This window comes from Leptinotarsa decemlineata, unplaced genomic scaffold (genome assembly GCF_025532065.1).
Source record: "Leptinotarsa decemlineata unplaced genomic scaffold, Ldec_3_MD MMD2_tig00000882_RagTag_RagTag, whole genome shotgun sequence".
Classification (NCBI taxonomy): domain Eukaryota; kingdom Metazoa; phylum Arthropoda; class Insecta; order Coleoptera; family Chrysomelidae; genus Leptinotarsa; species Leptinotarsa decemlineata.
Window position 1 is genome coordinate 207,910 of NW_027412556.1, and position 21,452 is coordinate 229,361.

The 21,452-nt window shown below is 34.8% G+C and overlaps 3 protein-coding genes across 6 annotated transcripts; 1 reads left to right on the top strand and 2 right to left on the bottom strand.

The window, feature by feature from the left end:
- Positions 1-1,908: 1,908 nt before the first annotated feature.
- LOC111502644 (ATPase WRNIP1) lies at positions 1,909-5,085 on the bottom strand. The gene is made up of 5 exons (XM_074174708.1): positions 4,028-5,085; positions 3,353-3,500; positions 2,451-2,634; positions 2,142-2,387; positions 1,909-2,005 (listed from the first exon to the last, which is right to left on the bottom strand). Exons 1-5 carry the CDS (start codon positions 4,921-4,923, stop codon positions 1,929-1,931), a joined length of 1,551 nt encoding a protein of 516 aa, XP_074030809.1. The 5' UTR covers positions 4,924-5,085; the 3' UTR covers positions 1,909-1,928.
- Positions 5,086-6,277: 1,192 nt separating this feature from the next.
- LOC111502641 (SET domain-containing protein 4) lies at positions 6,278-8,928 on the top strand. The gene is given in 3 exon segments (XM_023156764.2): positions 6,278-6,570; positions 7,410-7,829; positions 7,832-8,928. Coding segments are annotated over 2 exon segments (1,260 nt in total). The 5' UTR covers positions 6,278-6,570; positions 7,410-7,411; the 3' UTR covers positions 8,674-8,928.
- Positions 8,929-9,803: 875 nt separating this feature from the next.
- Positions 9,804-18,580, bottom strand: Rsph3 (Radial spoke head protein 3). Of its 4 annotated transcripts, XM_074174709.1 has the most exons (8): positions 18,315-18,580; positions 16,468-16,924; positions 15,668-15,935; positions 15,031-15,117; positions 13,064-13,118; positions 12,696-12,746; positions 11,457-11,744; positions 9,804-10,409 (listed from the first exon to the last, which is right to left on the bottom strand). In XM_074174709.1, exons 2-8 carry the CDS (start codon positions 16,865-16,867, stop codon positions 10,170-10,172), a joined length of 1,389 nt encoding a protein of 462 aa, XP_074030810.1. In that variant the 5' UTR covers positions 16,868-16,924; positions 18,315-18,580; the 3' UTR covers positions 9,804-10,169. The 4 variants fall into 4 exon arrangements, with proteins under 4 accessions (XP_074030810.1, XP_074030812.1, XP_074030811.1 ...); XM_074174711.1 differs by lacking the exon at positions 15,031-15,117 and having other exon boundaries at positions 18,315-18,578; XM_074174710.1 differs by lacking the exon at positions 12,696-12,746 and having other exon boundaries at positions 18,315-18,570.
- Positions 18,581-21,452: the final 2,872 nt, after the last annotated feature.

The window sequence follows — 21,452 nt, forward strand, 5'->3', positions numbered from 1 at the left end:
ACAACCCTCAGAAGTCGAAACTTGTGCGAGTCTTACCTTTTAACGTGTGATTCCTAACACGGGTTGAACGATAGCAAGTGAAGATCGATCGTTCAGACTAGGGCTTGAACCACCGACCAACACGGCAGTCAATTCGAGTGAGTGAATAAAGCACCACGTCGAACCGCTTGGCTACCGACCAGGATATACACCAACATGATACAAGACATAAATCAAACCTTGTTCCTACAGCTAATTGGTTGAAAAGAATAGATAATATAGGAATTGACCTATACAATGCCTCATCTGTCGAATTTCGTAACTTGCCATTCAGAAGATTCAAAAACTTGTTGAAGAAAATATTAACCAAACATCCTTTATATGAAATTGATCAATTTTTAGAAGTTATTCAAGAAGAAAGAGGCACTTTTGTGGTCAGCTCCCAAACTTTTACTCAACTTTGAATATATATAATATGTTAGATATGTAATAATTTGTAGAGCTCTTGGCTTCAAATTTTAGTCAATTTTTATACGATTGAAATTTTATCTTGTTAACTTGTATTTTTTTGTAACTCTAATTTATCTACAAGCATTTTTTAGAAACTATATTAACGAATGAAGATGATCTAAGCTAATTGAAAAAGCTAGTGTACATAATATTTTGATTTTCTACGAGTATATCCACTCAGAGGGTACTCTGCTTGGGTAAAACCGAGCGTGATTTGTAGCCTACATGTGTTATTAATTTCTCATTACAACTTCGAAGTTTGACTACTCAAAAATTGAAAAAAAAGGACATTCTGCGAATCATTTGATTACCGACAAAATTAACATCAATAATAATATTTGTTCTTGTTAAACCCATATAGACATTAACCGCTATATTACATTACGTGCGATACGACCTCGTTAATCCTTAGCTCGTACAAGTTACTACTTTTGAAGGTTGTCGTTCGTAGGAGGCGACAGCTGGTTAACAGATATTGAGTCTTCCAAATACTCATCAAGAGAGTAATAGGCTTCATCAATTAAACATTTTTTTCACTGTTTTAAGTCTCTCAGCGGCTTTTCTCCAACATGGGTTGACAACTTACTAAATAATTTGATACTCTTACGAATAGGACTTGATTTGGACCTGGTTGGTCTGTGAATTGATATTTCCAGTAGAGTAGAATTTATTTTATTATACCTGTTTTTATTCAATGAAGCAAATAATCGTGATTTTACAAAGATCAGCAGCTAGTGAATATAAATACAAGATAAAGTTGAAATTTTTAAGACTGCCATAGTTAACCACAGTTTGTACGTTTCCTAACACTACAAATGTTTCTAACAGATTTCTTTTGTAAGATTAACACCCTTTGCACATCAATAGATCAATTCCAAGCTGACACGCTATGGAATTATAATACATGATTAACAGGTATTTGTCCACAATTTCATTGAGTCGATAAAGGCAGTAAGAAATCCCAAGGATTTAACTTGCTCTAAAAACCATCTGCTGATTTGAAAAAGCAATAATAATAACATTGTGGGGTATAACTGAATCTTACAAAAGAGGATTCATCCAAGAAATTATGTTAAAGTCTCCACACAATGACTAGCGTACGACTAGTATGATCTACAAAGAATTTCATGACTGACCTTAGATATTATCTTTCTTGAAATATACAGAAAAGCATGAGATCATAATAGTCATTAGAATCGTAGTATTTTGGCAGAGAATGTTAAAAGGCAGTATTTAAGAATATGTCACAGACTCGCCTAAAAATATATTTCAATACTTAAAAAATGTCTCTGCCTTACATTATTAGTTCATCAATGTCTACTGGTCCTCGTTATATAAAAGATCCCAAAAATAATTTGACTTAGACAATTTGAATGAAATAACCAACAGATGAGCTGAGACTCAAACAAATCGGGCAGATCATGAGGAACATATTTTACTCAATCAAAAAAATTTACATCTTTCAATTCAGGCGGCATGAAAACGAAATCTCCACCGTCTTGTAGCTTGCCGTAACCTAAAAAATAAAGAGAATAATTTGAAATAGTTCGATGTGTTTCGTATTTCGAGAAATGATAAAAATTCTTGACATTCTTTAACCTCTTTTGTGATTTCAACATTGAGTAAATGCAATAATCTAACAGCAGACATACCTAATTTCTTCATCAGAGTAGTGGGAGCATTTCTAATATGCATGGGCACTGCAGGTTGAATCCCTTTGTGATTCAATATCAGAGCTTTAGCTCTTCCCAATGCTTTGTCCACCTCCCTTGATTTCGGGGCCCTAGCTAGGTATATTACGCACTGAGCCAGCAATACGTCTGCTTCTGGCATTCCCAATAACTGACATCCCTCCATTGTCGTCACTGCTAGCTGTAGAGCTTTAGGATCAGCATTACCTTGAAAAGAAAAATAGAAACTCAGTTCACTGAATTTATATATAACTAATTAAAAAAATTTACCGATATCTTCACTGGCTGCTCTTACTAATCTACGGGCTATATACCTTGGATCTTCGCCACTCACAATCATTCTGGTGGTCCAATATAAGGCAGCATTCGGATCAGACCCTCTGATCGACTTGTGCATAGCAGATATCAAATTGTAATGTTCTTCCCCTTGTCGATCATATAACATATGTGATTTCTACAAAATGAAAATGTTTCCTCGATCAAATCAAATATTGTTAGTTCCTGTAGACAATTTGCTTGGTTCAAAAACAATATATCACATTTTCTGCAAATAAGACATGAATAAGTATACAGGGCACAATTCTGTTCACTGCACATGAATCTGTACATGGTAAAGTAGTCATAATTAAAGTTAACAAGGCACAAAATTGTTCAAAACTATCTGTTTGAAGGTGATTGACAATGTTTGATGATTAATTTCATTAGTTCGGACTTCCATTATCTAAGATTATATAAAATGATTTGAAATTCCTGAAAGAAACAATACAAATGAAAAATTAAAAAGAATAGCTGAAAATAACAATTATATTAAGCAAAAAAACCCTGAAATAAAATTACAGTGAAATAAAATACATATTATATAAAATGATTTGAAATCCCTAAAGGAAACAATACAAATGAAAAATTAAAAAGAATAGCTGAAAATAACAATTATATTAAGCAAAAAACCCTACAATTGAATTACAGTGAAATAAAATACATATTATATAAATACATATTATACAAATACATATTATATAAAATGGTTTGATTTTTAGAATGACACCTATATAATTTATTGTAGATGTTGACAGAGGTTTAAAATAAAAAAAAATCGCTAATTGATGTCGATCAAGATTTTTCCCAGTTTATAGTTGTAACATTTACCATAAGAAATACTTTGAACAAATTACCTTGAGGTTTTCTTTAATATCATCAACTTTCAACAATTTTCCTTTATCTGCATGTTGTAGTATGAGTTGAAGATTATTCAAAGCTATTCTTGCATCTCCATCACTTATGTCTGCTAACCATTGAAGAGCAGAACTTTGTATTGTTATACTGCAAGAAAAATGAATATCTTGAACTACTCATTTATTTATCCCAGGAAACAAATCTGTTTATATTAGGAATTTCAACAGAATAAAAAAAAATAAAACAACACTCAACAACAATTTTTCAGATAGTCAAAAATAATCAGTATAAAAAACTTTAATAGTAAGAATTTATTTTTTTGCAAATGTTTTCAATTCGCTTTTAATTTTCTCAGTAAGCTTCAATAAATTATATTGTTATAGTATCAAATGATTTTTTTTTGATATTTCATACCCTCAACTCAAAAATAATATTCAAATAATCCATATAAAAATAGTGCTTGCATAGGAAGTAGTGTGATAAAGTGTCACATTTTTTCATATGATCAGGTTTAATTACATAATATAGGGTCTAGTGAATCAGGACAGTTTATTGCTACCTTTATTAGAGTGTTATGTGAGGGTTTTTGAACCTCTACTTGGAATGATACACTCAAAAAATTATGATATTTGCAAATAAATAAATAAATACATAATGATCAAGATAAGATTTACCAAGAACTATCTTCACTGGCCGTGGTGATATCATCAACTATTTTAATTTTATAAGTCAGAGCAGCTCTTTTCAGTATCGACAACAGTATATCACAATCCAGTTTCTCCATTACTACCACCCTGCACCTGCTCAACAGAGCGGAATTTATGGAAAACGAAGGGTTCTCCGTTGTAGCACCAACCAAAATTATCTCACCCTTCTCTACGCTAAGAAGCATGGTATCTTGTTGTTTTTTATTAAAAGCATGGATTTCATCCATGAACAGAACAGTCTTTCGGCCGAATTTCAATTCGTTTTTAGAAATGGTTATGAGATTTTGTACTTCTTTTACTCCACAGACTGCAGCACATACCGTTGAGAATTTCAATTTGGTGGGATTTTTACTGCATATTTCTCTCAATATTCCTGATAGAGACGTCTTTCCACAGCCTGGTGGGCCCCACAAAATCATATTTGGTATTTCTCCTTTTTCTAGGAGTGATCGCAGAACAGTGGACTTCCCTAAGACTTTGTGTTGCCCCAAAAATTCTTCAAATGTCTTTGGTTGAACTTTTTTCGCCAAAGGAACAACAAAGGACATATCTGGTGGCTTCTCCAGTATTTTAGAGGTTGCACTAGGGCTCGGTTGATTTTGGGAGGAATTAATAACAGAGTTTTCATGATGAGTAGATTTAGAGGCCACTGTATATGCAATTCTTGGTGACTTTTGACCAAAAGATGTTTTTTGGTTGCTTGGTTGATTTAAGTTTGGTGAGGGAGATCTTTTCCTTTTATGATGTTCGTCTTCATCGGGACAGTTTAAAAATATACACCTATTAGCATGTTGCTCTATATCATTGAATGGAAAGTTTTTATTGCAAATTGGACAATTAGTTTCTTTTTTCTTGTCGCTCATTTTTGGAAATACATACAAATGAATTGTAATCGAAGCTTAATCAGGGTTGTCATTCGGTGTATTTTGAATAGGTACGAAAATTATAAATGATAAAATAAATAACCGACATAAATTTAAAATGAAGGTTAACTTTGGGATGACGTCACTGAGGTTGACACATGTCAATTATCATTAATTGTTTTACTGGCACACGGAACTACTTTAATTCCAGAGTGGGACATTCCAAGCAGTGTTAAGTTCGCGGAATTGCATCAGGGCCACATATTTTCATGATTTGGTCCTGGGGTTTATAAAGTAATGTAAGTCTAAACTTTGAGATTGATGTCAAAATTTCTACTCTAATAGCGAAATTTCGACTTTGACCTTGAAATTTTGACTTTAAGCTCGAAAATTCGAGTTTTGAAGGCTCAATTTTACAAAAAAAATTATAAAAATATGTGGTACTTCTGTATATTTACTCGTTTTTTTTGATCAAGCAAAAAGAGAGAGAAAGCTAATAACTTTTGGCAAAATTCACAGATCTGAAATAAAATTAATGCAAACAAAACGCACCTTCCACGTTTCTTTTTGGCGGGTATAATTCAGTTCGAAATAAGATAGTGCCTTAACTACATATTACAAATATTACTTCAGGAATTAATTTTTAGTTTCTTGCGTAAATACAACTACTAAGCTCTGTGATATCATTTTGAATTGAATAGATATCGAGCATATCGATTAGGAACTTCATTTGGAGCTCATGCATTTTTCTGAGTTGGCTACTCTGTATATTTACCATTAGTGGAGTCGTCATTTAAAATGAACTATAAGAATTAATTAATTTTTATTTGATTTAAACAAACGAACACAGCTAATGAGAACCACTATATGTTAAGTACAAGAGTACAAGAAATCACAACGAGTTATAAAAACAGCTCACAAATTGTGAAACAGCTGATAGTTCGCCTTAGTTCTAATATTTTTCATAGATGATAAAGTGAACGATATTGTTAATAAACGATAAAATTCCCAATTCCAATTGTTTATGTTTTCAAAGATAATTAAATGAGATAGGAGTTGTACATTCATAAACCATGGTACTTTTTTTCGGTCTCGTGTTCATACAGTTCATAGATTGTTGTTCTGGGTAGGTACCTAGACAGCATCATAACTATTCGCAGGCCCGTTAGCTATGTGATGTAGCAAAATCAACGAGCTAGACAAATACTCGAAAGAAAAATATCTGGTTGATTAGGATTCGAGCTGACGGTCTTTAGATTTTGATACTACCACAGTGCCAATTCACCACTTGCCCATTTACCACTTGCATCGACGATTACAAAAAAGAAATGAAGAGATTCACTCCTGACATTTACGTCAGTCATTCACTTAACGTCTGATACATAGTCACGATGTCTTACGTGTTACATATTTCCATGTGAAAATTTTTGGATTTGATTTGTCATATGATGCTATGACGCAGTGGCCAAGATGTCGTGTGATGCGAAGGTAGAATATATAAAAGTGACGTCACGTCCAGTCTATATATTATTATGTCTATGGTAGTACTAGTTAGTAATAAATAAACATAACCTAACCTAGCATGAGCATGGGACTTTTGTGAATTTGTGTAACATTCTCAGTATTTCACTCTATAATTCTCTACAGGTAAGTCTGTAACTATAAGAATTGCTTTCGAAAAACATCTACACAGTGGAGAATTAAATTTCAAGAGTTAATTTTTATAAACATATTTGACCTCGGACTAAAAAATCATAGAGAAGTGTCTATCAGAGAACATCTATATACGTGATTTGTGGTGTCTATGATCCCGGATGCTACGTACCCTATCAAATAGATAAAATAACGATTTTTCATCAGATTGTATTCTCTAACTACCTGCATGCATAGTTGCGAACGTATGCAAATAGTATTTGTTTCCAAATTTGAAATTCTTCCGAAAATGAGCTTTTTCCACATTTAATACAGATCCAGCTTCTGGCAATTTGAAAACTATTTTTTATTCGCTTGCGTTTACGCAGTTATTTTTATTAGGTACTTGGTTATTCGCATTTTGTCTTCAATCGAGGACCGCCTGCCTGGTACTGACGATGCCCGATAGGCTGAAACAGCTGTCTACCGGTGGATCTTGAATTGAAATCAATGTGGGAATGATCAAAATAGTCCTCATGACTAGTCCCATGATTTTCATGGACTTATTTTCCAACAGCATGACTGGATGTTATTCCTGCCGTAGTACGATATATTTGACGCGATATGAGAACGACATTCATAAACATTTGTGATTTTTTTAAATTGTCTTCTCCAGAGGTCATACATATCTACATTTTCACTTTTATTGTTAATATTACCGACATTTCATCAGTGTAAAGGTAAGCACTTATACAATTATACGGATCGATGTTTTTTTAATTATATTGGCTTTCACTTTCACAGTAAAATAAAACGCACGATATTATCAATCTTATCGCCCAACTTGTTCACAGGAATGGGTAGGACTAAAAGAAGAAGGTCAAAGAAGGTCTCGCATGAGCTTTCATCAACCGCAAACTACCAATCGATAATATGTTTACAGAAATGGCTTGCGAGAAACGGGTGGAAAAATAACACGAAATTGGCACTGAAATATTTTCCCGGAACAGGAAGAGGCCTTTCATCAAGATTGCCAATAAAAACCAATGACATTCTGATAACAGTCCCTCACGATCTGATGGTGACTTATGCCACATTGAAAACGCATTCAGAGAAACTCCTAGCATGCATCGACGGTAAGCTCACAATGCACGAGCTGCTTTCTCTGTTCTTAGCATTCGAAAAGAATAGAAAAGGGGAATCTTTCTGGCGGACTTACATCAATAGTTTGCCTGTGACTGCCCCCCACCTTCCGTGGCAAGCTACTTCAGATGAAATGAAATCATTTCCCCAGATCTGCGGGTAATTAGCAAAACAATGCATGAACATTTTCAGAAAAGCTTTGATAGGGCCAAGAAATCGATAAGGAAACCTTTGGATTGCGTGCAAGACGAAAATTTATTCAAGTGGGCGTATATAATGGTAAATACCAGGGCGGTATATGTTGACCCTAACCTCGAAAGCAATGACTCATTTCAGGAGTTATTGCTAGATGAGCCTTCGATAGCCCTTTGTCCTTTTCTCGACATGTTCAATCACCACTTTCTGGCTAATACCGAGGCAACGGTATTGAAACGGGAAGGATGTGGCTTAGTTTATCAACTGAAAACCTTAACGACATATAAAAAGCATGAGCAGCTTTTCATCAGTTACGGATCTCATGACAATGTCAAACTTCTCACGGAGTATGGTTTCTTTATTCCTGGAAATATTCACGACACGGTGGGGTTTCAGCTGGAGGAAATCCTCAATTTGCTCAAGATCGAGTTCAACCAGCAAGAATACAAGTTCCTTAAACAACACGGATTTTTCAACGACTTGTACATTGGACTGGATGGCTTGTCCTATAATCTCAAAGCTTTGCTGTACGTAGCTTCTGCTGGAAAGACTAAAAATTATGGTTCTGTGATATTTGCAGATACATATTCAACTGCTTTTGACAATAGCCTCACGGAAACTTTTAAGAGTCTTCTACGCTACAAACGCTGTATCTTCGAGAAAGACCGGGCAAATTTCAGACTTTTTGAGTCTACTAGTGTGATAGCTGAGCTTATGGGAAGTTTCATAGAGTATAGACTAGCCTTCGTTGATGATTTGATGAGAAAATTTTGTGTATGAAGATAACTGACCTGGATAATTGAAACTGATGCACATGAATAACGGTCTAAGCTATCATTGTGGTCCAAAACAAATAAGACACTATGGATTAAGTAATTCGATGGATTACGTAAGAATCTGAATTGGATTTTAGTTGTGGAGGCTGTTGATGAACAATATGCGTTCCTGTACGTGTATATACGACATCTGATAATAATAATAAAGGCAATTTTTATGACTGTATACAATTAAAAAAGTTATGGACAACTGGTAGCATACGTTTTTTTATTTACATCGTTCCCAATTCAATTCCCAGAAAACCAGTTATTGTTCTAAGCTTGAGAAAGAGGCGTTCGTTATGAATGTTCTCCAAGAAAGAGTTCTCAGGTTGTGGTACTAATATTATTATTGCTCACTAAAAAACCTTAAAGTTAAGGGTTTGCGCCTTTGCATTACTTTTTTTTGTGATTATAAGGCCTCGACGAAAATCATTGTCCTAATTCGTTAATTAACAACGTAATAAAAACAAATCCATGCCTACATTATCAAGTTTCCAGTGATTTAGCTGCTTAACCGACCAAAGCGGGACGGTAATTGCTGAATTCAGCTGTGATTTGTTTTGCGTATTATCGAACGCAATTACATTTCTCTTGTCATATTATATAAGATGTCACCAAGATTCATAACACGTCCCTGGTATGATGACTTTAACCCATTCCCAATGTAAAATATTTTGTCGATGTCATTGACAGCACTTCTGTATTGACATAAATTGTTTGTCTAAGCTTATATAATGAGATTCCTATATTTTAACTAATACTGGTACCTCGGTTCATCTACATATCAGGAAAAATTATTATTTATTGTCATTTGGGGTACAATCAATAAAAATCACAGAATTCATAAACATATATGACTTGAAGACGTATTCAAAATGGTGGCATTCATAACATATGCTCCGAACAGTAGCATCGAGACCTGAGGAAGAGATTAATTATATGATAGACATTTCTCATTGCAAAAAGGTTCATAATGCGTTTTTCTCTACCACCAACTGTTGCTTTTGAACATTATCATCCGGATTTGTTATCTGACATGGGACCATGATACATAAAATTCGGAATGTCAAATGGAAGTAGTAAATTAATGAACTCATTGATTCACCGTTTAATTGAAATATTTAACAAAACCTTCTAGGCTATCATCTAAGTGTACTTTTGATACCCCCACTGATAGTAGTAAGTAATCTATTAAATTTTACAGAGTAATTGCACTTTTATGTTACTCATTTATTTCTGTAATAACCTATTTAGTAAAAAAACTCGAGGTTTTTTAACCTAGTTATTCAGAAATAGTCTGTCTATGACTCGGCGGTCATAATAGATAGTATTTTCTGACATTCACCAAGTCTCTTTTTCAATCTATACAATGAAATTGAAGTGAAAGTAACGTGTGCTTCACTTGGACCACATGCCCTTATGAACTCCAGAAAAGGAATGAGCTTTCCTTTTTTGCATTCAGGCACTGGTTATCAAGTTGGACCCTCCATGTTCGGCGAGTTCTTTTAGTAATTTCTTCTCTTTCTCCAATCTTAAATTCTCCGCTGTCTCCGCAGACATGAATTCCAGGAATTTTCTTTGCTGCTCTTTCAGCGAAGCTAATTCTTCCTCTTCAAGAACTTCTATGAGTGCTTGTTCGATGGTTTTACCAACTAGTATCTCGATTACTGGTTGAACTTCTTTGTCAAAGTCGAAAAGCTGAAAATGAAAGACAATAAATGATAAACTGTTGTATGCTAGCTAAAATATAGACTATGAGATGTCAGATATAAAACTAGTCTCAGAAAAATTGAAGAGAAGATGTTTCGTTATACCAAATATTGTTACTTCACCCAAATTTTTGAATAGCATGGATCTAGTGCGAAAGTAGCTCCTGCAAAAAATTCAGATTGAATGAAGAAAGTTCAAATGAATAACTTCAAGACAAACGGTATGAAAACCGAAACAAATAATGGGACGAAAATGAGCAGTCCATGATAAATTTGAGAATATACTGCTTGAAATCTAACCAAAGTGAGGCCATAAGTGCTCCTGGCGATGCACATTCTTCAATGAAGAGAAATATTCGGTTGAAACATGATTATATATTGGCTATTAAGAAAAACATTGAATCATCGTTTCCATCTGGGGATACACCTACTAGCAAAGAAAACATTAGTGACATAGCTGGAAAATAGTCACTAGAAAAAGTACCAAACGCAATGCTTTTTGTCTATAAGTTACTTGCCTAACCCTTGGTAATAACTCACATAGATTCTGAAAAAAGCACACCCCAAGTAAAATATAACATTGATTCCTTCTTCCAGAGAAAATCTTAAAGCTAGCCATTGATGCAAAAATGGCATTTGAATACCTGTATAAAAACACTTGGAGGTTATGGCTATGCGGAAAAATGCTTGCAAATCAATAATGTTCCTCTTATATCCTGACTTGTAAAAAGACCTCTTACTGGTGAGCTTTGCTGCCTGGGGCCATCAAATGAATTGAATTTGATGGCCCCATCACCGCAAGTCTAAAACTAAGTGGTTTGAACTATGCATTTGGGGGTTAATTATGGCTACTCCGAAAAATGTTCCGCCAATATCCTAACCTCAAAAAGAACCACTACTGGTGAGCCTTGCTACTTTAAGCCCATCATATGAAAAATTGAATTGTTCATTGTGACACAAAAAACCCCTACCCTAAAACTAAGTATGGTAACTGACTTATTAATTCCCTGTCAGTGATTTCTTTCTTAGAACTTACATCTCCGGGATAAATCTGAGTCTGAACGTCACTTGAACGTACGTCATTGATGTTAGGGTGAGAAACAGGTTCGTTATTATCTTCAGTTTGAGTACAAGCATCACTGAGTTCTCGGTTAGCAAACAACTCTTGAAGTTTTAAAATTTGCTTCTCGTCCTTCTCTTGGAATAACTGAGACAATGCTGTGGTTAGGTGAGAAGATCTTATCTGCTGGTTCTTGGCTCTCTTTCTTGCCAGGGCTCTCCGTCGTGCTTCCGCTACTCTGGATGCTGCTGGTTCCTCTTTTACCTGTGGCGAAAAGTATATCTTTTGATGTTTTTCTAAGGTGGAAGAACCATGCAATTGAAAACATACATTTCTTAGATTCGTTGTCCCTTCGAGTGAGTTTTGGACGTAGTTCAATGAATTCAGACGTATTCTAGAGGTATTCAGTTGTGGGAATACAAATTAATTTAAAAATAAGATGTGCTTCTGAAGGAAATATGGAGAGTTACGAATCGGCACATTTTTTGTTTTCTGATTGAGTTTGTTTTAAATTTCTGTCCGATTTTAAATATCTAACATCATAATATAACATATTGCCATTGAAAATGGGGTAAATAGGACCCTTCAATACTCGTAAGTGTATCTGCCACTCGTTTACAATACTCAGGGCCGTAAAAATATAATTCGATGATGCAGTAAGTTCATAGGCTACTAATATAGTAAGAAAGTTCACAAAGAAGCTTGAACCAAGAAATATCAATGCCATTTTTACGCCTGTTTCTACTATATCATATTGAATGCAACAGAAACCAATGTTATTATGTTCTTTCTTCTAATTTTCAACATGACCTGCTTTTAAAACTGTAATAATTTTCGAATTATTCCGTTGAAACTGATTCGAGACATGAAGGCCAATTGTCTCAAAACTGCAAAATTTGCGTTATTTTTTGGGCATATTTTCGTTTGTAGTCAATGTCTTAATATGTTGTAAATCATGCCCTAAAGAAAATAACGTCGGCCGCCACTGCTAACCAGAAACCAGTACAGTGCGGTACGTGAAGTGATTTATTAAGGCGATATACATTCAAATAATAGTTGAAGTTTTAGTTGAAGTGTTTGTTGTATTTAAAGTGAATTATTAATAAATAATCAAATGAATTCCGATAAGCAAGCATGAAAAATGGGTTCATGAATGAATGAATGAGTGATTCATAGTGGAGTGGGTGTAAAGCGGAAGCGGAAGTAAGTACATACCTCGTTTTGTGACAGAAGTTTAGCATAGGCAAAATGTGGGTTCCACTTAGGCTGCCAAATATACGTATTAAAAAATTAGCCAAATCCTCAATACAAAATTTATATTCTATTGATCAAATTTAGAAATAAAAAATGAGCCGATTCGTCTGCTGGTAATATTAAATAAGAAAAATGATAATCTATAATGAGCCCATAAAGTCAATTTCTCTATTTCTTTATGCCATATCCTCGAAATATTCTCTGAATTGAGACCAAAAGAATTTGTGAATTCTACAGCAAGGCTTGTATTAGTGAATTATACTATAGGAGGAATTACTTTATGGATATATAGTGTCAAGTTTTAAATATGCTTAGAAAGAGTCACTTACTTGTTCGTTATGCGATGTGAAATCGGTTGACCTTTTTTCTATGGTATGTAAATGCCTGAAAATAAGCTCGTCGTTAGTCCATGACATACAATATATGAGGTTGTTTCAAATGTTCTCTCCGTTTTTATGAGTCTACTTTCAACTGTACCTAATATCTCGATAAATTCTTATTAAATGTATTTATTGGCACGTTGAAAGTGAAATTTCGTTAATCCTCAATAGCTCGAACAATACACGTGCAATACAATTCAAGAAAATGGTTTTTTAATGTACTTCGGATGTTCCGAGAATGTTTTATGTTATTCATGGGCATTGATTTTTCATTTATCTAAGAAGAATGAATTTGGTTCTGATTATGATCGATACGAGTAGTGATTTGTCACAGAATCTACAATCTTAGTACAATCGTTTAAAGAAAACAATAAGTTGTATTTTGAGATTTTAATTCATGTATAATGGTATTGTTTATCATTTTAAATTACTTGCGTGATGACATCAATCAAGTAGTTTCATGTTATGTTGACCTTGGTCGAGGACGATAGTCACAGTAGCGCTTGTTAGTTTTTTTACATACACCACTTGGTTATTTTAAAAGCTCCGGCATCATGCAACTTGAAATATTAACGACTTTCCAAATTAGTACGGATTATTTGATATCTCAATGCATATGCTGACAACAAAATCAAAAGAGTCGATATTTATTTTCTCTTCACCATGTTTTTCACATATTATTTTTTACTATTTCAAAAGACCAGTAAACAGAATTAATATTCAACTCAACAAAGCCTTGATAAAATCTACCGGAGACTCAGGAGGAGGCAACAGGAGATAGTCGAAAACCATTTCTGCGTATGTTAAGTCTATAAAAAACTCTGAAAGGAACACCAAGTCTTAATAGATAATTCAAGAACAAAAACCTGGGATTACATGAAAACGAGAGGTTAGAAAGCTTTTTTGGGTGCACTTCCTCGGGTAAGATCTCACAAATGTATCACCTAAACAAATTCAGCACTGCAGACTCCTAAAACGACGTTCAGGGAGGGATTGGCAGTTGCGAAATCACCTTCCTTTCTTTTTAGTTAAGATTTATTGAATGTAGTATGTATTTTCAGCCATACCGCGGGAGTCATCAGCATGGATATGAATATAATCTCAGGGCGAGAAAAAATGTCAGCCACTCTCAAATGACGAAATGTTGAGAAACATCCAAACAATCCCGAAAAACTTAATTATCTGTTTTATTTGACAGATATGTGTATATGCTTTCCACTGTTGGTAAACATTCAGTTTCAATCCATAAAAGTTCCACATTAGAAGAATATAAATATTTTTTTTATTTGGGTTACGGTAGATTGACTAAAATTAGTTGGTTAGATAAAGTTTTTCTATTATTGGAAGTTGAATATCGATTTTGTGATAAATAAATATAGGGTAATGAATAAATACAATCGGTACAGTGATCTACTGCATAGAGGATACATACAGTATACGCCAAAAGTCAGGTAACGGTTAAATACATCCTTTGTTTGCATTCATCGGTAATCAAATTGTCAGTTATTTGGTACTTTCAGATTAGTCATCAGTTTCCACAGTTTTATGTGAGCACTCTCTATATTTATTATTTTCAAATACGAAGTGAGAAATAATCTTCAAATCTAGAAGAGCAGTGTTTGAAAAAATTGAAAAAATTATCACTTATTTGTAGTAGAACTACCGAATTTATTATTTTAACGATTAGACAGTTATCTAAGATATCTGATCGTTTTGATCTTTTGGTGTACCCTGTATATGGAGAAAAGTCGATTGATATTGGGTTAGGTTTGAGCAGCTATCGACCCTATACGAACGACACCTTCAAAAAAAAAATCTTATTATTATTATAGTTATGTCGAATGAGGTTACCGCCACTATTTAGATAGAAAGAAAACAAAGAAATCAGAGAAAGTTTGTGACTCGAAAAAACGTACCTGGTCTTGTTCGATGTCTCATCTATGTCACTCAGCCCAACTATCGATCCAATAATTTTGACATGAGTCTTAGCTGCGGCATCACATCTACATTCAAAAAGAAAGTTATTTTAAATATTGTCATTGTCAGTTTGGTTCATAAATTTTCAATTGATTTATGGTGACTCGTAAATGAACTCAGTTCTCTGTAAATTAATTACAATTTTTAACGCTAACCCAAAATTTCAATAAACTATAAAGACGTTAGCACCAAAATCAAAGTATTGAATAGCCCTTTTTGAATTTTTACTAAAGAAAGGGCGCATCTGAAATAACTACTTTCCTACCGGATATTAAGTTAGAGAAAATTCACTTTGTCTGTGTGGAAAACGATGCCTTGAGCATTAAATGAAAGAATATTGATATTGTTCTAAATGTATCTTGTAAAGATTATTCATTGCCTTTGAACAGGCTGTACATAATTATTATTGACAAATGCTAGGGTTGAGGCTTTCGTGGCAGAATTTTTCAGTACCACTATTTTTATTCGGGTTTGAAGGCCGTCATTTGAAATTTCTTCCTGACGTTTCGCTGGCTTGAGTGGCCACCTTCTTCAGAGGCTCATACATTATTATTATTGAATAATATCTTGACTCACCTGGCCTGGTGTAGACTTTTAGGCGGAGTTCTACTAAGAACTCTTGGTCGACTTGCAAACGCGTACAGTTGCTTCGTTTCTTTCGGTTTTTTTCTGTAGGGTTGATCTTCTACCTTTATACCGATGAGGGATGCTATTTCCGGGGGTGGCTCTAAGAACTGTCCCTTTTTTACTGTTGTAACGAACGGTTTCTTTAAAGTTGTCGTTTCTGGGGTCGGTTTCTTGTTTTGTTTGTTCTCCTCTTTTTCCAGTCTTTTCAGTTTCCAGTCTGGAAATATGATGGATATACAGGATGTTACTTAAGAACATATACCATATACCATATACCATATACCATATACCAGCCAACTCAATTGAGAAAATCATCTCCAATTAAAACCAAAAATTGATGTTGAATCAACTATATCTAAATCACGAAGAGCATAAAGAAGCTAAGAAATATGCTAGCATGAACATTTCAGTAATGAGAATATTCAGTATGATACCAACTGATGGTATATTTATTTTTTTTGCATATCTTTAATGTAACATTTCTAAAAGTGAATTTTTTTCTATCAATCACTCAGTATTTCGTAAGTTTGCCTTCTTAACATTTATTTTTGAACCCTGGAATTTAATAATTGATTGGAACAGATTTTTTTTGCTTGTTAGAGAGTCCTGGTCCATATCTCTGGTCTGAAAACTGTCGTATCGTTGTACGTTGGATTCTTGGGCATCCACCTTTTAAGAAACAATGATTGAAAACATAGGCAGAGACTAGAGAGAAATGAATCAATGGAATGGAATTAATAAACATTTACCTAAAGTTTTCGTGAACTTATTCACATCCTCATTCAAATCCTCGATCTTCAATTTGACACCCCCATTGTGGTACAAATTCCCATACGAACTACTTATATTCTTCCTCTTATTCTTATCATTATTACTCAAGTGACCACTCGACTTCGCAAAAGGCTTCCGTTTGTTCTCCTCGAGATTCGTTACCACCCTCCTCGTGGGGTGGACTATGACGTTAGGCTTGAGCTTCTGGCTGTCCTTGTCGAAGGGTTTGAGAATGGGTTCTCCAATCACTGAAATAGGAAGATTGTCCTGGTTGAGAACCTTGAAAGCGACGTCTTCCTCTGGATCGCCAGATGAAACTGGTGGAGCTGTAGGCATTTCTATGTTGGTCATTAGGATGTGGATCTTAAAGTTGACCATATGGGGTTGAAAGTGCTTGTTGGAGAGGATTCCTCATGAGGAATAATTATGAGTTGCCTGTAAAAATATACCTCTATCAGTATATTTAGACGATCAGTTCATGGAATTACTAGGATGCTGTATACGAAACTGCTACGTCTAACTGAAGTACGAATTATTTACGCAAGATGAGGGACTGCCAATGGGATCGCCACTTTCACCGGTTATAGCCAATATATATATATATATATGGTTTGAAACTCTGGCCATTGAATAAGCCCACAAGAAGCCCCGATCTCCACCAACAAAAGTTGGTGGAGATCAAATCGTTTAGGTGTAGTTTGTGAAATTACTATGGATCTTCATCAACTAACGGCCGAATCAATCAGAAAATTATCAACATAACGTCTAGTAGTCTCAAGCTGAAAGGCATCTAGTTGTGGATGTTACCAGTCTGAACCTTTTATGGTTACATCAGGTGTACCACACGGAAGTCACTTGGAACCATTATTCTCTATAATTTATATTAAGAATATTGTTGAAGGGCCTAAAGATTCATCGAACCATCGAAGAAATCTAGGACTGTTAGAGATTGCAAAATGACCTTGATGCATTTGCAGAAATCTGTGGCAATAGATACGATAAATGACTCAAATAACTTTTGCTACAAATAGAAATCCCATTGATTTTCATTACCAAATAGGAAATCTTACAATTAAAACAGTAAAAGAAGTGCGCGATTTAAGAGTAATAATGGTTTCCAAAAAGCTTTTCAAGTCTCACATAGAAAAAAACGTTGATATGTGTAATCGTTCATTGGAATTCATTATCAGAAGACATTTCAGGAACTTTCAGGAACGCAAAAACTCTGCTAAATCTTTATTAATCTTACGAGAATATATATGGTCGTTTGAACTTTGCATCTGTCGTTTGGAGTCCGCAATATACGATTTATCAACAGGGAATTGAAAGTGTTCAAAATAAATTCGTCAAACAAGTAGCCCGTAAAACAGACATTTCTATAATCAATCGAAATGTTTGTCCAGTATTAAAAAAATATTCCCTGTTATTTCTTACAGATAGCAGAAAAATATCAGATATATAAATGTTGTACAAAATATTCAATAATCGTGTCGATTGTCCAGAGACTTGCGAAACAAGGACACCGTTTAAAAAATCCAACTCAGGTGAAAACTCCTAAACCTGTTCAAGAAACAACAAGCGTTTCTTTTAATTTTGATCCAATTTGATGTGACTGTATAAAACTTCCTAAATTCCTGTCAATGAACCCGCTCGTTCCCGCCCCCATTACCGCCTCACTATAACGGAAATTTATAGAACAACACATCGACTCATCAATTTTTCAAGAGTACTTTCACCCCCAATTTAGGCGCTTGAGATGACATTGGAGACAAGTTCAAGGACATTTCAAGGGTGATTTTTAATTTTTCACTGATTTTCTTCATACCTGAAATCTACATGGAATCGCTACGCTTAAAGGACCTAGAAATTTCCGCACGAGAAAGTTGAATCGACGAAAAAGTGACGGATGAAAGGCGCCGCGACGCTATAGACGGAATACTCAGACTGACCGCTGTCCACTAGAGGTTAGTAACGGCTATTTTAGCGCATGTCCCTCGAGTGGAATTGTTCGAATTTTACGGCGGACGTGTGAGAGACGTATATTTTCTAGAGATATCGATTATTTTTGTGACTGCAAAGTCACCATCCTTGGAATAATGAAAAATTTCAATAGTGACAGGATAATGATTACCATGGATTTGTACAGGGAATTTAAGAAAGGAATTGAAGCATACATTTCACCAATAAATTAAAATTTATTGATATACAGTTACAGATAAGCACTAGAGGAAAGTACAGATTCACATTGAATTTGAAACGCTGGATATCAAATCCATTTGGAAAAAAGTTCTCAGGAAGTTTGTTTCACATAAACGTAGTTCTCCAGATGAAAAAGTTCTTGAAGACTGAAGTTTTAGGTGTACTGAGTTGAACGTCAAAACGATAAGCAGCAACAGTCCGTCGCGTATTTCTGATATGTGCCGCTCTTGGTGGAATCTTTTCTGGATTTAATCCAGCAACTCCAGGGTATGTTTGGAGGCAGAGCTCCCTTCATGAGAACAATAATTCAAAGACGGTCTAATCTGAGCTTTATAAAGCATCAGAAGCTGCTGAGATGTGTACAGTTTTCTGGTTCTTAACACTGTTCCAAGCTTTTGTGAAGCAGCCTTTGCAATGTCTGCGACAGGATTGTACCAAAACGTATTGATGTCCATTTTAACCTATAACAAACTTATCGAAGCAGAAAATGGAAGTGTTTGACCTGACATTATTACGTCCGGTTCGGAGAAATTTATCTTCTTAGAGGAAACCGATGCCTGGGTTTTTGTGGCATTGAATTGAACGTGGATACTTTTACCCCAATTCAAAATCACTTCTAGATCCTCATGAAGATATTTAATCTCCTGCTGCCGATGAAGATGTACCTCCGTAGTTTCCGAAAGTCATATAGATGATCGCTCAAGAAAACCCGGAAAAACCTGCAGCACCACATCATATGAAGATCTTGATCTGACAATATCCTCTCTCTCATAAAACAAAATGTAGGGTGTCTTCAGAGGCTCCAATAAGTTCAATACATCGCCAGAACACTTAGTGACTAGAGTTTGACTATCGTCAAACATTTGCCAGATCATTAATTGAAAAGTTGACCTTTGGGCACGTTTCTTGGTTTGGCTATGTTGTCATAGTAACTTTACAAGCGCGTTTTTGGAAGTTGGATTCAAATACACTGTGACGTACTTCAAGTCAGTAAACTAGGGTATCAACAAAAAAAATCCTATATTTATTTTGGCTAGACTCTGTACAGCCCGAACGCCATGTACATAGAACGAAAAGGAAAGATAATATTATTATGTAATGCCTACAAGATGACTCCTTTCTGAAAATTTGTTGTTCGAATCAAAAGCGAGTAATAAATTAAAATAATATTTATTGAATTATGTTCTGTATTGCCTATGAATCGAAAAGTCAACTGTAAAATTATTTTCTATAATATACTCCCAAAGAAATCCTTTTTACAGGTGAATGAATTCCACCTAATGGACTTCCTACCCTCACATCATATCATTATTATTATGTGTAATATCGAGGAGTTTATGACATTCATTGCTAAACCGTGCTTATTAGACTCCAGTATAGTGATAGTTCGCCATAGAATGACACATGACACGTCTATTGAACAACGACATATTTCCTAACGGTTTATCTAATAGGTTCAATCCAATAATAGCCTGAATAGGTAAATAGGTAATAAAAGTGTCGCCGCCAGAAATGAGAACGCTATACAAATCAATAAATCGTTAGTATTTGTAATAGGTCATGATCAGAACGGCTTGTTCTTCCAAAAAGGAAAAGATCAAACCTGGACTGACATCTGCAAATTTGATCACTTGATAGGCCATTCATTATAAAGGGACACTATATTTTCGAAGTTCATTACAATAATATTCTGTATTTCTGCATCTTTTACGGTCTGTTTTGTTTGGTTGATGATTAAAAATTTTCCTCATTATTTTACCTACAAAGGATTTACAGAACATTACCCCAAGCTTTGTAATATTCGGAGGACGCACCAACAGCCTTAACCAGATATTATGCATGTGCATTAGAAGCCTAGGAGAGAACCAAATGGTGTCACAACAGTGACACAAGGAACAACAATATTAGAAACAACAAATGCAATGAAAACTGGTCTGGGGGTTAACACAAAAAGATCTTTCAACAAGTTTGTCAACCACCATTGACAATGTAGCGTGATATCAGATATGCCGTTCCAGAACTGCACTGAAAACACGGTTTTTGAATTCAAACGTGTACATTCAATTTCTTCTGCACCAGCGGCTCACGCGCGGTATATTACAAAGTTGTGGGTACCTAAGATAATAACGTTTTGACCAAGAGACAAAAATTCCGAAAAATATATTGAACGAGGCCAAAACCCAAAATTCATTTACTTGAGAACACCCGTATGTTTGCACAGGGTTTAACGAACCTAGACTAGAGTTTCCTTCCATCAGATGACCTTGGAAGCTAACTAGCCATATATTTATTCATGATTCGTGATAAGTATGGGGCAGAAACTTAATGGATTCTTATAGAGAAAATGCGAAAATGTCAGAGATGACTATCAACGAACGTCTCTGACCTTGAATTTCTTGGAATAGCTTTTCTGATCGTTGGCGTATTTTCTTCATTAATGCGATTGATATGCTAATGAAAACATTTTTCTGCTAATGTTCTAGGTTTATGAGGTATTATACGGGGTTGCTAGAAAAATGGAAGTTGTTTTACATGGTAGTGATTATTTCTAGTTTCTTATCGACTTTTCTGGGAATTTTCATCTTCCATACATACTAATAGATGCCGCCACCACATTAAACCATCATGCGAATGTTCAGGAAGGCATAATAATAAGGAAGTATAATTGATAAAATCTACTCCGGAAGGGAAGTCTTATCCAGATTCCTTCGTAGATTTAACAATAATGGCAATAGAAAATATACAGTTAATTAAAAACCAACTC

Coding starts and splice junctions, on each gene's coding strand:
- LOC111502644 (XM_074174708.1), bottom strand. CDS start 4,923: ATGAGCGACAAGAAAAAAGAAACTAATTGTCCAATTTGCAATAAAAAC. Junction 2,635..3,352: donor ATATTAAAGAAAACCTCAAG/GTAATTTGTTCA, acceptor TTCATTTTGTAG/AAATCACATATGTTATATGA. Junction 2,006..2,141: donor TACTCTGATGAAGAAATTAG/GTATGTCTGCTG, acceptor TTTATTTTTTAG/GTTACGGCAAGCTACAAGAC.
- Rsph3 (XM_074174709.1), bottom strand. CDS start 16,867: ATGGTCAACTTTAAGATCCACATCCTAATGACCAACATAGAAATGCCT. Junction 15,936..16,467: donor TAAGTTCACGAAAACTTTAG/GTAAATGTTTAT, acceptor TCATATTTCCAG/ACTGGAAACTGAAAAGACTG. Junction 15,118..15,667: donor AAAAGTCTACACCAGGCCAG/GTGAGTCAAGAT, acceptor TTTTGAATGTAG/ATGTGATGCCGCAGCTAAGA.